Consider the following 16045-nt stretch of genomic DNA (forward strand, 5'->3'; position numbering starts at 1 on the left):
TATTACAGGGAAACTTATCTTTACGTTTTCAACTTTGCTAGGTATTTTTTCTTATACTTTTTATATTTTTACATGCCATTTTCCCGAAAAAACTCACGTGTCACTTTCAGTGCTTTTCTCATCACCCTTTACATCATTTCCAAGGGAAACAAAAGTACCATGTCGTGACGTCATTTATCCATGTTTATATTCAATCCGACGTTTATGAGTTTTAAAACACACAACCTTGAATTAAGAATTAACGTTGTTCGCTTAGTAGGGTGTGAGGGCTATTATTACAGTTTTTTCATCGTCGTTTTGCCGGCTGTGTCTCGATCAATTGAAACAAAGTCAAGAAACTCCCTTTGAAGGATTTCGCAGCTGTCACATCAATGCATATTTTGCGAAATGATTCGATTTCGATGTTCTGTTTCACCCACTTGGCGCACATATTTCGTTTCTGGCGCGCCTGATCTCCAGCCGGTTGTCCATCTATGTTCTGTTCCTATGTGTAATGTTCTATGTTCTTTGTTTTGCATCTGTCTCCGTGTGCTATGTCCCACCAGTACTGTGGTCTGTGTTATGTGGAAGTGATGCGTGGAAGTATGACTGATCGTGAATGAATGTACACTTCTTGACTGACAGGACAATCGACGGTGGTGGCACTTAAGACAGTATCGAGCGTAGTTGATCACGTAGTTTAGAAACTAATTAGTTTGGACGAACCTAACCAGCTGGTCTCTCTATCCATGGATCCACGCAGCGCGCTTAGGGAAACACCAAGGGAAACACTACGGCCAAAGCATTCCCACGTACACGGCCTGAACAACTGGTCTGCGACCACAGTGTATCGATACATGTTATGATGGTTATGGTGATGAACGACATCCTCCTACTCTAACGAGGAGACAAGCGTACCTACTGTTACCAGAGTGTTTATCAATGGCAAATTAATGTATATGGAGTGTTATTTTGACTGTTGAAAAAAGCCAGGCATAAAAGATACCGGTCGTTTATGTTACTTTCATTTTCAGTTCTTTATCTCTAAGTTCATAACCATTTTATAGTTCGCTACTAACATTAACTACTGTCCTACCTGGAAATATTCCTCAATACTATATCCTGGTTCTATCCGGTACGCTGTTGTCTTTCCGTTCCACTACCACGCTTAGTACTCCATTGTCTTACCTACCAACTCTGAAGACATGAAAGTGGCAACAAGACATCTACGGACGCTCTGAGCCCGATGAGGCTATGCGCCCTAACCCACGACCAAGACCAAGACCCGGTTGTCCATCGGTCGTCTGGGTCGTCTCGCGCTGGAGCCCGCTGGTGCAGCATATTATCTAGTCAATTGTGTTCCAAGGGTGGGGAATGCTCTTTTATAGGGGTAAGATCCTGTTTTAGAAATATTGTCTGAACGGTTGCAAGGGTGTGTGTGACGTAGCTTGAAGTCTTGAAGTCTTGACTTCAAGCTACGTCACTCACACCCTTGCAACCGTTCAGACAATATTTCTAAAACAGGATCTTAATTCTTACCCCTATAAAAGCCCCTATATATAGCTGCCCCTCTAAGCAGTGCTCCTTGAGAATGACACCACAGACCAACCAATTAACCTTTTCAGTGCTTCGTTTACTTGTGATGATTTGAATTAAAGTTAAGTGTTCCAGAAGTAGATGATGGCACAGTCCTCCTAGGTGTAGCTTTGCCCTCTCACAACTTGCCATCTTCCAGTGCCATATATTAACATGTGTTGAATGACATGGAGCTCTCTGCATGCTAACTTGCTGCCACTGAGTTAGGACATGAGAAGCTCTTATCAACTAGGTCACAGGGAGGACAAATTTTTGCCTTTACACTCAGCCATTGGGGCTCATTTCATGGGCAAGGCACATGGACATGGTCTTGTTTTTGCATGGCTGCTTGAAAGAGAGTAAGAGCTCCATTTAGCGCTTGGTCCACTCCATAAACCTACCTATTGCAATTATGGTGAATTTCCTACATGCTGATAGGTATCTGTATTCTGTTGTACCACCAATTGGAATTAAAAGGAGGACGAGGTACTGAGGTAGTCAATGTTCAGCTCACATCTAGTCAAACCCAGTCTGACTTAAATTGTATCCAAAATTGGCTTCTTTTTGCTGACCATACTTAAACAGGTTTGAACATTCATTTATTCACATACACTGCTCTGTTTCTCTGAAACTTTTAATTGCCTACAGCCTATTTCCATTCCTCATTTTAGGAAACAGTTACCTATTATAATTAGACCATAAAGAGCAGTACTATTTCCTGTTAACATTTTTTAAATGTGCACTAATTTTACCAGTGTTATGGCATTTTTTTCAGGAACTGAGAAGCCTTGCTCTTCTGTATCAGCAGCAGGGAGGATGTTGATATCTTATATTCACTGGAAGAATGCTTCTTTGCTGTGCACATGATTTTTGTGAACAATGTGAGGGAAGTGAAGAATATCTGCACCTCAAGTGAATCAAAACATAACCCATGAAATGTCTCAGTGGGACAGTTATGCTTGCATGCTGGTCAGTAAAAGTTTTAGTTGAGTAGTTTAGATCAGCAACGGGCTTTGAGGCACCTCTTCATCTTCTAGAGAGGTGTTGACAAGATGGAGGCTTCCAAGAATGCAGGATCCAGATTGTTTGTGACAAATGTGGTAGAATGCAAGGATGAGTCAGATGAGGTAAGTCTGCTCTGCAATGGGTTGATATTTTGTTCTAGAAAACATTACTGATTATTTTATTATTTTTAATGAAATTATTTTGACTGCTTAGTATTGTCGAGTATTCATCCAACCCTTTCCACACACTGCTAGGGGGAGGGGTGTTGGTGAATCCCCTCGCCATTTTGACCCTAATCGAGCTAAAGCCTCTCGGAAAAACGAGCGGGGGCGGGGGTGCCGTTGCAAGACGCACTGCCACTGACTATAGGTACTATAGTATCCTATTTCAACTCATTCAAAGTTTCAGGTCAGCTAGTGACCAGCTCTGAGGGCATTTCAAGTGTCCCAAGCAGGGCTGCGGAGTCGGAGTCGGAGTCGGAGTCGGTCGGAGTCGACAGTTGTGACCGGAGTCGGAGTCGGAGTCGGAGTCGATTTTAGAAACCCGAGCCGGAGTCGGAGTCGAAGTCACCGAAAATCTGTCGACTCCGCAGCCCTGCTAGGTCTGCGGAGTCGGAGTCGGGAGTTGGAGTCGGTCGGAGTCGACAATTCTGCCCGGAGTAGGAGTCGGAGTCGGAGCTGGTTTTTGAAAGCTGGAGTCGGAGTCGGAGTCGGAGTCGCCGAAAATCCATAGACTCCGCAGCCCTGGGCCCCAAGGAAGGAACTCGTTTTTTTGGTGCATAACTTCGCCAAAAGTGGTCGTAGAGCCGCGGTCTTAACACCGTCATATTTTTCACGATCGGGCACTACGAATGAAATGCTTGGGAAAGGTCAACTTGGGTTTTGACCTCAGGTCAAGGTTAACTCACAGCCTCTCGGGTCAGGAAGTTGGTTGTTGTTGTTGTTGTTCTTCCCCCTGGGACATCCTTACGGAGGACCATAGCCGAGAGGTTCCCTATGGCGAAGGTAGCCGGCCTCCAAGGCGGCCACCAGGTAGCCAAGGCAGCCAACACGTGCTCCGGCACGGCCGCCTCTTCCCGGCACACGGCGCAGAGCGTCGTGGGGCACCGCTTATCGGAGCACTGCAGGCATGTCACGGAGAGGTGGCGGCCGATCGGGTGCAGATATTGGAGCGAGCGGCCCCAGTGGCCCGCCCTCAACTGGTGCACCGAGATGGCGGCCTCTCGGTCCTCTCCGGGGATGGGGAGCGGCAGAATGCTCCCGAAGATAGTCTTAAAAAAGGAGTCGGGCCAGTCTTCGCGCCACTGACGTGTGGCCGTCCGATAATCTGCCCGTGTCAGGGACCGAGCGTCCGAGGGCACGGCGTCCTGGGGCAGGGTAGCCGCTTGCTTGGCCAGGGCGTCAGCGCGCTCATTCTCCGCCAGCCCGCAGTGGGCAGGGACCAATGTTGGAATTGTGAATTTTGGTCCTGGTCCCGGAGAATAAAATCTGTCCGGAGAACCGGCCAGCTTGTAGAACACTCAACAGGAAAATCATATGTTTGACCTACTAAATGTGTCAGTTGATAAAATGTGTTCTCTCAATGCTATAACTGCATGCTTTAGGCGTAATAATAGCAGGTTTCATCACACAGGCTGGAAATTTAAGAGATTTCAGGTGCCGGAGTATAAATTTGTGAAGGAGAACAAAATCGTTTGGACCCGACTAGGACCAGCAAAGGGCCTTATTTCCAACATTGGCAGGGACCCATTGCAGAGTCACCTGCCGGCGCTCGGCGATGTCCAACAGCTTCCTCCAGATCGCCGCGCCGATAGTGGAGGTCTGGGCGACCGCTCCCGCGCTGAGGAGGCTCAGGGCGGCTCGCGATTCAGAGCACGCCACCAACGGGGCGAGGGACAGCTCATCCCGAACCCGCTCCAGCGCCGCCCTCAGGGCGAACAGCTCTGCGCAGGTGCTGGAACAGAGGTCTCCCGCAGCCACCTCAGCCTCGAGAGTCTCCCCCGACGCGGTAAAGATTATGGCACCGCCCCCTCCTCACCTGACCCCAGCGTCCGCAGAGCCGTCAGACCAAATCCACGTGGCCTGGACTGGGAGCGCCGCCAGGTGCTGTCGGGCGGCCTCTCGTTGCGTCTCGTTGGAGGAGGCTCGGCGACCGCCGGGGCCCACGTCCAGATGGTCAGCCTCCGCGACGCGGCGTAGAGGAAGTTGGTCGAAGGGGGACATGGCTCTAGGGCAACTAGTTGCCCTCCCCCCCTTACTTCTCCGGCGATATCTTCGCAATACAAAGAGACGGAGAAGCGAAACTTTGCGTACATATTCTTGAATAGCTAGCCAAAGTAGTGTCCACATTTGGTGTCGATCTCATTTGAAATGACGTCACAGTGACGTCAGAATTCGAATTATTTATTATATTTTGTTAGTTTCCTCACGATATATCTGCTACATAGCGCCGAATAAATAAGACAGACTGGTCAAGAACTAGTTGAAAGTGTACTTGCATGTGTCAAGATGACAACGGGTGCTGTTTAGTTCATTTACTGATGCGTTTCATGCTCAGTGACATCGGAAACGCTCCATATCGGAAAACGACAAAACTTTAAAACGTGGCTGTGCCGTCATCTGAGGAGCTACAATCACCAAACTTTCGTCAAATATTGCCTAGGTATTCATTTGGAATTATACCAAATTTCAAGTTCATATCAGGTTTTGGAGATAACACATGAAACGTAATGGGGGGGGGGGGGGCAACTTTATGGCCCCACCCCCTGCCGAGCGGCTCGTGGGTTAAAGCTGTCTTACTGGTGAATGTTAATAATTTCGGTATTAGGGGCGCCCCTGAGTTGCGGAAGTCATTTGTTCCCCTTCACTTTTAAAGGGACAGTATCACCATTTTGATGAAATTTGACATTGCATAGGCCCCACCTTTCTGGTCCGGAAACTGAAGACCGATCCTCGAAGCCAGGCCCATGTCGTCCCCTATCTCCGCGTGTGTCCACTAACACGAATGACGTCACGCATGTGGGCGGAGCTATGGGCGGAGCGTAACACACGCGGCAGTCCAAGCCGCCATATTTGAATTTATATTTTAATAGAATTTTGCCGATATTTTGGTTGAATTCAATTTATATGGATAGCTTGGTGACAGTTTAGCTATACAAATAATAATTTATTATGGATGTGCGTATATTCAGCTTGGAATTGCAATTAAAGTTCCGCACCGCATAGATTCGAACTCGGGACCTTTGGAATACTGCGCGGGCACGCTAACCACTACACTACCGCGACCGCGCGGAGGCCGGCGGCAGGGAGGCTGCGGAGACATGGGGGGACATTTTACGCTTTTGTGAAAAAAGCAAAAGATTTAGCGAAAAACACGAAATAGATAACTTGCAGAAAATTGTCTGCTCTTTCAGATTAGATACTTAAGTTTGATATATCTTGTGCAGACTTCATTCTACAGTGCTTCGAAAATCGCTCATTTACATGGGGATTGAACGGGGCTTCGAGACTTGACTCCAAATGACGTCACGAGCTGACGTCACGAAAAGGTAGAATCGCCGGACGACCCTACCTGGTATATAGGGCCTTGCTCGAAGCTCCACACCGTTATCCCGCTATCGCCGCTCAAAGTACGAAAGGTGTACCACACTTTGAATCGTGCTTCACTATCTTCACTGTTTAAATGTTTGCGCCGTTTTGAATTGACCGCCAGTAATAAAACTTTTACCCTGGTCATTTCATCAAATTTTATAAAGCCAAAACGTTTTTCGCACTTATTCATCACCGTTAAATTCATTAAATAGTCGTAGGCAATTTCCGCTGTTTCCTTCGGATTCTAGCGGCTCAACAAAGGAATTCCTCCAGCTTGAATCACAATCTCCCTCCAATGTATGACGTTTATCACGTGATTGTCACGTGATATTTTCTCCCATTGTCAATTGTCACGTCCAATTGTCACTCCCTCCAATTGTCACGTTATATTTTTATAGGCAATACCTAAGGCTACCTCTCCCTAAGGACAACTCAATCAGAAGAACGACCGCGTAAGCGTAGCGTCAATAATGTATTATCTGCGCCAGTTCTGTAGTAATTTTGCATGCTTCCAAAATGGCGGCCATGCTTGTATAGTGGTGGTTCGCTCATGAAAATGAATCATGAAAATGAAATGTGGTTGCAATATTTTTCACCGAGTTTGGTCCTCAAACTATGTTTTTCTGATTCAGGAAAATAAGAAATGCTAGTTAAAAAAAAATCAGCTCCATACATTGATTTTTTTTTCGATGATACTGTCCCTTAATACTGGGTTTGGAAACAATTGACACCCATTTTTTGGTAATATTCTCACCCTTCTATTTTCAGTGCATAATGTGGTTTGGCAAGTGCTGTGTTCTGCAGCTTGACTTATGTTTTCTTGCAGCCTTTCTTGAGATAAATAATATTGCCAAAGTTGAGATTGTCATGTTGCTCTATCAGGCTGGTGGAACCAGCTTCCCATAGCAGATGTTCTTTGTAACCCTCCCAGTTCCCACTTCATCCATTCATCAGTCGGTCCCTGTTCCCGCCTGTTCCCAATTATACTTTCGTGCTAAATCCTGTCCTACAAAATATCTTGGGATCATTTAGAAGGGAGGTTTTCATTTGACAATAGCTGCAACCGATGCAGAGCACTTAATAGATGATCAAATGCAGTGCTTAGCAGCTGCAAATTGCATCTCGATTATCAAGTATTCGATAACATGACATACCGTTTACAGAACGTAGGTTTTAGGATGAAGACCTCATGTAATCCCTATTTCTGCCTTGTGCCATTTCAGAAGTTCGACAAGTGCTACCAGCTGGTGCAGAGCCTGGTGTCGGGTGTGTCGGAAAAGGAGGCGCACGATGCGCTCAACAGCAGCATCTCCAAGGGGCCGCAGGCGCACGACGACATCTCGCAGGGCCTGCTGGTGTGGCTGCTGTCGGAGCCGGCTGCCAGCAACAAGGTGGGCTCCGCGCGTCCCTCACCAGAGCGACCCATCAGGCTGGGACTAACAGGCTGATCACGCTTGTCACTTGTGTAGGGACTTGGTTGATACTTATGACAATCGGGTGCATTCCTCTTTGCTTTTGCCTTTCTTGCTCAGATTTGCTCATTAAGTTTAGCCTTTTTAATGGATGAATATTGTAAGACATTTATGCAATTTATTGTGGACAATCTGATATAGTCATTACTGCCCACAACTGACGTGTTACAATTTTTAACATCGTAATCGAACGCCAATCCGACCGGTTGTGAAGTCTCACTCATGCTGTGCTCTATTGATTTCAGATATACCGGGACCTGACCCTCATCACGAGAGACGGCTTCAGCGCCGTCATTGCACAGATGCAGTTTCTCATTATGGAAAAGTACACAAAGCTGCTCGAATCGGTCAAACAGCAGCTTATCTGGCTCACACGTGAGATGATCCGGTGAGTTTATCGTGCATCACCTAAGGCTGTGATGGCAGTGGATAACTGGGACATGCAAACGGATGTCGCACTCCCAAATCTTTCTCAGGATTAGGTACACATATTTTGTATTCAATGGGTGCATGATTTTTTTTTTTGTCGGCTGATTTGTACGGAGGCAGGCCTAACCGCGCGTTTGCCTCCTCTCGCTCAGCTGTCCCCCTGCGGTCGTTTCTGCTTCATTGACCGCCGGCGGGTCGTTCCAGCAACTCTGTGAACGGCACAGAGGCGCTCTGTTGGAACCTGATGCGTCAGATCGTCGGCGGAGACGTCTCACCGAAAAACATCTGGCTGGCAGAGAGTCTGCTCGACATCTACGTCGAAAACAGGTAACCGCAGCGCGACCTGTTTTCTTTTGTGAAAATGGAACTCACGATGCCGATAGGCTTGCCGTTGCAAACTTTTCAGCTATTTTACTCAATCCTAATATGCGCGCAAAAGAAAAAAATATCACGTCGTGGGTTGAACTAATGTTTTTTTTCACCTACTTTTAGTATGTCTATAGCAGACAGTTTAATTCGCGCTTTCCAATCATCCCTCTGCCCGCTGACAAAGATGTCCCTGTTGTGTCTCCAGGGCGTGGCTGGAGAAGCACTCGTTTCTGGTGGCGTCTGCCGTGTACTCGTACCTGAGGATCATGGAGGACCACTTTGCGCCGCAGTTCCAGGCGCTGCGACAAAAGGAGACCACGTTCGTGGTGCAACTGCTCAGAGAGAGGTGAGAGGGCCGCTGAGAGAGGGATCAGACAGCGAGCCAGACGGAAAAGGTGTGCACTGCGTTGGAAGGAACCGCGGCAGACTAATGCCGGCTGGGGTACCGAACTTAATTTGACATGTATCGAAATTCGACTGCGTCGTCTGACCCGGTGGCCTTGCGCCGTAGCTCGTCTAACCCTCGCCTGACCTCTGACCGGGCGACCTGGCGGCAGGTTCGCTGACTGCATGATCATCGGCCGCGACCTGGTGCGTCTTCTGCAGCACGTGGCGCGCATCCCGGAGGTGGAGGCCGTGTGGCGCGACCTGCTGCACAACCCCACCGTGCTCCTCCCGCAGTTCGGCGGTAAGCATACGGCAGCAGTCTGTATCTGTCTGACACGGATCTCTGGGGCTTGTGGTGTTGTAATTTCTGTCGTTTGGAAGTATGCTGGCGTGACATTTGAATACCCGTGCGCTGCCTTCCAACAAAAACATGATGCAAAATAAACAAACTGATTTGTGTTATAGGCCTCTAAGACTTGAAACGCGTCAGTCAGTACCTATTTACCATAATAGTTCCATCCGGTACCCTCACCTTTGGACTACCGCACTATAACCGCCCTTATCTCTCCGCAGGCCTGCTGCAGCTGATGCAGACGCGCACGTCTCGTCGCTTCCTGCAGTGTCGGCTCACCCCCGACATGGAGAAGAAGCTGGTGTTCCTCACCTCTCAGGTCCGGTTCGGCATGCAGAAGCGCTACCAGGAGTGGTTCCAGCGACAGGTGAGTGAACCGGACGACGAGGATAGATCGGACTTTGCAGACTATTCTAACGAATAGGCATTTTGCTCATATAAGGAACATATTTCACTCGTAAGACGAATGCCAATAGCGGGTATTATTTTTAATTTCATTGAATTGTGGACGAGGGACGTCATACAGCAATTGTTCAGTGGTGACCCTCAACTGATTTTCTCGTGACGCTCTTCCGTTTTCCCGTTAGTCAACGTACTAGGCGGCGCTGGGTCCGGACGTGTTCCGCCCTCCGGTAGCAGGCTCTCTACCTCTGTGGCTCTGATTGACCAATACGTCTCTCCTCCTGCAGTATCTGGCGACGACGGAGTCCCAGTCACTGCGCTGTGACCTGATCCGGTTCATAGTGGGCGTCATCCACCCGTCGAATGAGCTGCTGTCCTCGGACATCATCCCGCGCTGGGCCGTCATCGGCTGGCTGCTCACCACCTGCACCTCACAGGTGAGAATGGGTGGCTCACAGGTGAGAACAGCCTGTCGAGCTTTGTCTGTTATCCGTGTCTTCACCCAACATATTCGAGTCTTTGCTATGCTGTTTGATGTTTACGGGCGAATGAGGGTGTACAGCGTAGTATAACGCTTCTGCAGAGTGCAGAAAATCCACTCTGGACGGTGGTCTCGACTGACGGGCACTGTGTGCCGCTCCCTCCAGGTGGCCATAGCCAACGCCAAGCTGGCTTTGTTCTACGACTGGTTGTTCTACGACGCCGAGAAGGACAACATCATGAACATTGAGCCGGCCGTGCTGGTGATGCACTTTTCGCTGAGGCCACACCCGGCCATCACGGCCACACTGCTCGACTTCATGTGCCGCGTGAGTGGTCACGGACAGAGATGAGAGAGGAGCTTATGTGGTCACGGGATTCGAAGGGGCAGAGGGGTGGAACTGTCACGGGAGTCGTCGTGGGCAGATGGTAGGAGCTGTGGCCGTAGGAGTCGTCAGCTGGGACAGAAGAGATGGAAATGTTACCGATAGGGACAGAAGGGAGGGAGGGAATAATTTTGGTCAGGAAAGTCGTAGGAACGGATTGAAGGGAGCGAGCGCGGTGGTCACGGGAGTCTTAGGGGTCGAGCAGATGCGCCCGACCAAGGAACTCTAGTTGACTGACCTGCTGGTAACCTAACCCGATCTGGCCTTTCAGGTGATTCCCACGTTCTACCCGCCGCTGACGGACCGGGTCTCCCGTGGCATGTTCACGGCGCTGCACCAAATCATCAAGATGCGCGTGCTGCCGTCGCTCTCCCAGCTGTTCCAGAACCCCAAGCTGGACAAGGACCTGCGCAAAATGCTGCGAGAGTGGTTCGCAGAGTTCTGCACCGACGGTGAGCGAGTCCAGGGTATTTTGAACACAGCGAGTGACTCAGTCATTTTCTATGGAAGGCTACATTATTGCTTATCATTTGATTGCACCCCCTTGGACGAGGCATCAAGTCCCGACTCATTAGATGTCTTTTTTACCGTTTATGTCGTGTCCAGTTCGTATTGCTCGTTGGTTTTGGGTCGCATGTTTGTCCGATTCATCACGGAACGGAAACCCACGGCGTCTAATTAGTACATACTGTGTAGTACACCACGTCACTCACCATGCGCCGAGCTTGTGCGTCCCGACTGACTGAGGGGTCCGCTGTTCTCTGCCGACAGCGGTGGTCAAGTCTGACGACATGCAGGAGCTGGGCGGCGAGTCGCTGCAGTCGGAGCTGGCAATGCCCAAGTCGCCGCCCGGTGACGAGGCCACCTTCAGTGACGAGGAGGATGACGTGTCTCCAGGTCAGTGGGAGGTGGCCTCGGTCGTTAGCTGGATCGGCCAGAGACGGGATGAGAGCTAGATTAATTTAACTTGGTCTTGTAGCCTTGATGCAGTGACTGCCACTCGCTGTGACCGATGTCACGGACATCTCTCACCGCCAGCGTTGTTACGCCTGCGCTCCTCTAACCCTCTGTCCACCTCTCCCCCAGGGAGCTCCCCGGTGAAGGCGGAGCCGCCGCCGGTGAAGGCGGAGCCCGGTGTGGTGAAGACGGAGCCGGCTGTGGTGAAGCCGCCGTTCCCGCCGACGGAACAGGCGAGCGCGCCGGCGCCGGCCCCGGACGAGTCGCCGCCGGGCGACGGGGACGGCCCCGAGCGGCCGGCCGGCTCTCCGCAGCCCGACGACGAGCTCACTGAGGCCATGGAGGTGCTGGCGGCGCCGCTGCGGAAGGAGCTCGACAAACTGAGGAACGAGACTGATGTGGAGCTGCAGTGAGTGTCGAGGAGGGAGGAAGGCAGGGGACGGACGGGATGGGAGACGGGTTCGGTGGAAGCTGACAGTGGAATACATAATGACTGGCTGGTGTAATTGTAGTAGAAATGTTTTTGAAATACTGGTACTTTTATCTGACGTTAGTCCAGCCAGTGCCACGTCTCCGCGCGGCAGTAGCTGACTCCGTCCGCTGCGACCCTCCGTGAGCAGTAACCGCTGACTGACCTTCCCCCGCTCCGTCAGGTGCGCGGCCATCGAGCGGCTGTGTGTGGCCGCCTGCGAGTACGAGCTTACCGAGGAGGAGAACACGGCACTGAGCACCTGTCTGACGGCGCTCTGCAGCGAGACGCTCAACTCGAACGTGTACCCGGCGCCGGACGAGCTGGGCGAGGAGGCGCTCGAGGATTCCATCAGCCAGCCGCTGTTTGTTCTGATGCGCTGTCTTTGTGACGCGCCGGAGGAGGACCCCACGCGGCAGACCCTGATCGGCGTGCTGGCAGAGATGAGCGAGCGCTCGCCGCGGCTGCCCTACCTGCTGCTGCACTTCATCAACGTCAGGTGAGTTCGGAGAATGGGGACCGCGGGGATATTGTGTGACGACTAAGGGAAAGTGTTGGAGGGTGTGACGGTCAGGGACGACTGCCAGCCTGTAAAGTATATTTGTTCATTGAGCTGTGTGAGACGTGGCGAATTTTCCGAGTCTGACGAGGATTGGCGCATTGGTCGCGTTTCAGGATTGCCAAAGAGGAGAAGGAGACCAAAGTGAAGTGGTTTGGCGTGTACAAGGAGCTCTGCCACGCGCGCGACACTAACCGTGAGCTCGCCGTCTCGGTGGTGGAGGATCTCAAGGTGAGCGTGACGTCACTGGTGGACGGCAGTGACGTCATCGGTGGACGATGCGTCGTGCTGGGACACACCCGTCGTAAGGCATGCGGTTATCGTTGTGTTGTATTTCGTATGGTCCAGTAGGCCTATAGACACGCGTCTTTGTTTTTGGAGTTCAGCCGGCTTCACGGTTTTTCGAACGTGGCCCTGTGATATAATCATCGCTGATATTTTACGTTCCTTTCTAATATTTTACGTTCCTCTGTGATATTTATGTCCCTCGGCGGTGGACTGCACTGTTTGGGATGACGCTCGGCTCCCATTGCAGGCGCTCGGTGGGCTTGGCACTGAGTGAACCAGCCCCCTCCAAAAGGTACACCGAACGTCCTGAGCGTGCGTGTGAGAGAGTGAGAGGGAGAAATGGGCGGGTGTCCAAGTCCTGGTGTCAGACATCCTCTCATTGCGGGGACTTTCGGTGTTCTATCGATCACTCTCAGTCTGTTCCGAACTCCTACTGTCTGTCAGCTGTCCTATGTGCACTGTGACTGCCTCTCATCTTATTCCAAGACACGCACGCCCTGGTGAATGAGTCTGGGTTTGGAGGCCCCTCTGTCTCCCCCCCCCCCCCCGATCTGCCATACAGTATCCTTGGTCTGACAAGCCTGGTTGTGACTCCCCTCCCTCTGTGGTCCTCCCTGTGATAGTATCGCCGCCCTTACCCCTCCCCTCGGCCATTCTGACCGCCCCGCTCCCTCGCCGTCCGGTGCTGACAGACGTGCCAGGAGGAGGAGCAGAACCTGTTTATCGTGCTGGTGCCCACCCTGTTCACCCACCTGAGCACCGCCTGCGTCGGCAACGTCGAGCTGATGAACATGATCGTCAGCTCACTCGACTCGAATCAGCTGCTCCAGCTGCTGAGTCACATCGTCCAGTCGGATCTAGTCATGTTCAGAAAGGACTCCTTCATGAAGGTGCTCAGTAAGTGTTCGGCGGCGGTCGGCGCGCTGGGGTCGGTCAAGGATGCGTGGGGTCAGGGGTGAATGGGCGTGTCGTCTTTCGTGTCTGAGCGTGTCTTTCGAGGTAGTAGGGCAGCTGGGTAACGTCGAAGGTTAACAACACGCGATATAATTCCGTCATTTCCTACGGAGACACGTTTTCACGGCTGCCTTGAGATGCGAGTTTTGGGTCCGGTTTATACTGCACAGCACGGTTTAGTCATTTGTCCAACTGTGCCCACCCCGTTCATATGGCAGCCCTGTGACGTATATCTGTCCGTGTTCCCCCTGCAGACGCCAGCCTCGAGTGGGAGACGTTCGAGCAGTACTGTCTGTGGCAGCTGGCCGTGGTTCATATGGCAGCCCTGTGACGTAATGTGCTCCCCCTGCAGACGCCAGCCTCGAGTGGGAGACGTTCGAGCAGTACTGTCTGTGGCAGCTGGCCGTGGTTCATATGGCAGCCCTGTGACGTAATGTGCTCCCCCTGCAGACGCCAGCCTCGAGTGGGAGACGTTCGAGCAGTACTGTCTGTGGCAGCTGGTCGAGGCGCACGAGCTCACCATCGACTACATCCTGCCGCTGCTCACCACCATCCAGAGCCGCGAGCACGCCGAGGCGGTCAGCTGCGTCATGCTCATGCTGCGCAGAGAGGAGTGAGTCGCTTACTGACGCACCTGGGGCGTGCCGCTGGGGCGGGGATGGGTACCCTCATCTTCTGGCTAGGTCGAGGTAGCGACGTGAGTGTTGGAATTGATGGAACGCTTTTGCAAACGTCCGAACCTCTGAGGCAGAATAAGATTAGGTTCAGTATCGTAGGCGGAAAGGGGATATTGTTGAAAGATCCAATCCTCTGCCTTGTTATGCCCTCCTGTCCTCGTAATGCTCCATGTTCCATGCCCCTCCAGTGCACACATTGTTAGGCATTCACTGATGCTTATTGCTCGCGGCCCGGCTGCCCTGATATTGGGTTTCATTGGTTCTCGCCGTTGGTCGGTCCCCAGTGTCTGACTGGCCGCCCCCCCCCCCCCCCCCGCTCGGGCAGGCCGTGCATGGAGCTGGTGAAGCCGCTGCTGCAGCGCACCGCCGAGGAGCCGCACGATGTGTTCGTCGCCTCCGTGCTCAAGTACTGGTCCACCGAGTACGAGGAGCAGACGGCGCGGCTGATCGCCAACCTCATCAACCGCACCAGCCTGACGCCCAACAAGCGGCGGCGCAACTCGCCGCGCTCCAACCTGCCCACCACCGAGCAGATCCTGTGCCACCTGGACCAGATGCGCTGCGCGCTGCGCTCCGCCTCCTTCTGGAGCATCGACGAGGTGCAGACGGCGCTCAGCGTGGCGCAGAGCGGCTCCAACGAGGCGCAGCGCAAACGCTTCGCCGACCTGTTTGCCCTCATTGAGGTCGAGGAGGAGGCGCGTACGCGGCGGGGGCGCAAGGCGGCCGCGCGGGGCCGCGCCACCACCAAGAGCATTCAAAAGTCGGCCGAGACGGACTCGGATGAATCGTCAGAGGTTAGTGGTTGGCGTGTGCCGTCGTCAGTGCGCCAGTGGTGCAGTGGCCCGCGCGGTGCGGGCGGTGACGCGGGGATGACGCGCCGGCCGCCAGTGTGGGGGTGGTGTGGAGCTGCGGTCATCCGACAGCCAGGCGCGCGTCTTCAGGACCGCGCCATGGTCGGCGGTTTCGCTCTCCAGCCCGACCGGCGTGCAAACGCCGGTGGTTATCGCTGCAGCGGACCTCCGTGCTGTCTGACCTGTCAATTTTTCGAAGTCGGCCTAAGTGTGTTTTTTTTTTTAGTGCACGTTAGAACGTCGTCTTCTGTTTTACCGAACATGGTTTGCGATATGACGATTGTTCGTTGTTTTTTTTTTTGGGGGGGGGGGGCACATTTCACCCGATATTGTTACGAGGTGCGCGTAACAAAAAGTGTTTTTGTTGTTGTTTGTCTGGGTCCCGCTATTCAATTACATATGTTTATCGGTCCCCTTTTCTCCTTTTTCAAATAGCTGTAGGCTTGTATACCATTTGGCCACAGTCCCCCTGTTTGGGAGGCTGTCCGACCCCCCCCCCCCCCCCCCCATTGCACTCCTGGCTTCGTAGTAGCTCCCGTTCGTCATGTTTGGGGTGTGCCCAGCCCGTCCGCCTCTGCCCCGCATTCACCTCCTCCATTTCATCTGTTCCAGGACGAGGAGGTGATAAAGAAGCCGACGAAACGGAGACGAAGGAATAATCAGCTGAACTCTGACAGTGATTGAGTGAGAGTCGCCACGTGTCGGGCCGCGCGGCAGCGGGTATGGGGCGGCCGCCGCCGCCGCTACCGTGTCGGCGCGGGCCAACTGTTTTTAATATAATGCAATGTACCTGTGTGAGGGAGTTTACGGAATGGCGGACTTGAGCAGAAATGGAAGAGAGTAGTAGAATGGCCCGAACCCCGG

The 16045-nt window shown here is 52.2% G+C and overlaps 1 protein-coding gene across 3 annotated transcripts; it reads left to right on the top strand.

Annotated features, from left to right (window-relative positions):
* The first annotated feature begins 218 nt into the window (after nt 1–218).
* LOC122379396 (integrator complex subunit 3-like) lies at nt 219–15976 on the top strand. 3 transcript variants are annotated; one of them, XM_043361570.1, is made up of 19 exons: nt 219–243; nt 2330–2681; nt 7373–7540; nt 7867–8009; nt 8255–8377; nt 8625–8765; nt 8977–9107; nt 9380–9525; nt 9848–9997; nt 10208–10369; nt 10698–10878; nt 11198–11323; nt 11513–11792; nt 12037–12351; nt 12528–12642; nt 13392–13596; nt 14104–14266; nt 14656–15124; nt 15794–15976. In XM_043361570.1, the coding sequence occupies exons 2-19, from the start codon at nt 2607–2609 to the stop codon at nt 15863–15865; spliced, it is 3165 nt and encodes a 1054-aa protein (XP_043217505.1). In that variant the 5' UTR covers nt 219–243; nt 2330–2606; the 3' UTR covers nt 15866–15976. The 3 variants fall into 3 exon arrangements, with proteins under 3 accessions (XP_043217505.1, XP_043217504.1, XP_043217506.1); XM_043361569.1 differs by having other exon boundaries at nt 234–255; XM_043361571.1 differs by lacking the exons at nt 219–243; nt 14104–14266; nt 14656–15124; nt 15794–15976 and adding an exon at nt 13908–14014.
* Nucleotides 15977–16045: the final 69 nt, after the last annotated feature.

The sequence above is a fragment of the Amphibalanus amphitrite genome, unplaced genomic scaffold, assembly GCF_019059575.1.
Source record: "Amphibalanus amphitrite isolate SeventyFive unplaced genomic scaffold, NRLGWU_Aamphi_draft 000076F_arrow, whole genome shotgun sequence".
NCBI classification, from domain to species: Eukaryota; Metazoa; Arthropoda; class Thecostraca; order Balanomorpha; family Balanidae; genus Amphibalanus; species Amphibalanus amphitrite.

Bases quoted from the DNA above. Each gene is read 5' to 3' on its own strand.
- LOC122379396 (XM_043361570.1), top strand. From the start codon at position 2,607: ATGGAGGCTTCCAAGAATGCAGGATCCAGATTGTTTGTGACAAATGTG. The intron at 9,108-9,379 runs GTAAGCATACGG...ATCTCTCCGCAG, and splicing joins GCTCCTCCCGCAGTTCGGCG to GCCTGCTGCAGCTGATGCAG. The intron at 15,125-15,793 runs GTTAGTGGTTGG...CATCTGTTCCAG, and splicing joins ACTCGGATGAATCGTCAGAG to GACGAGGAGGTGATAAAGAA.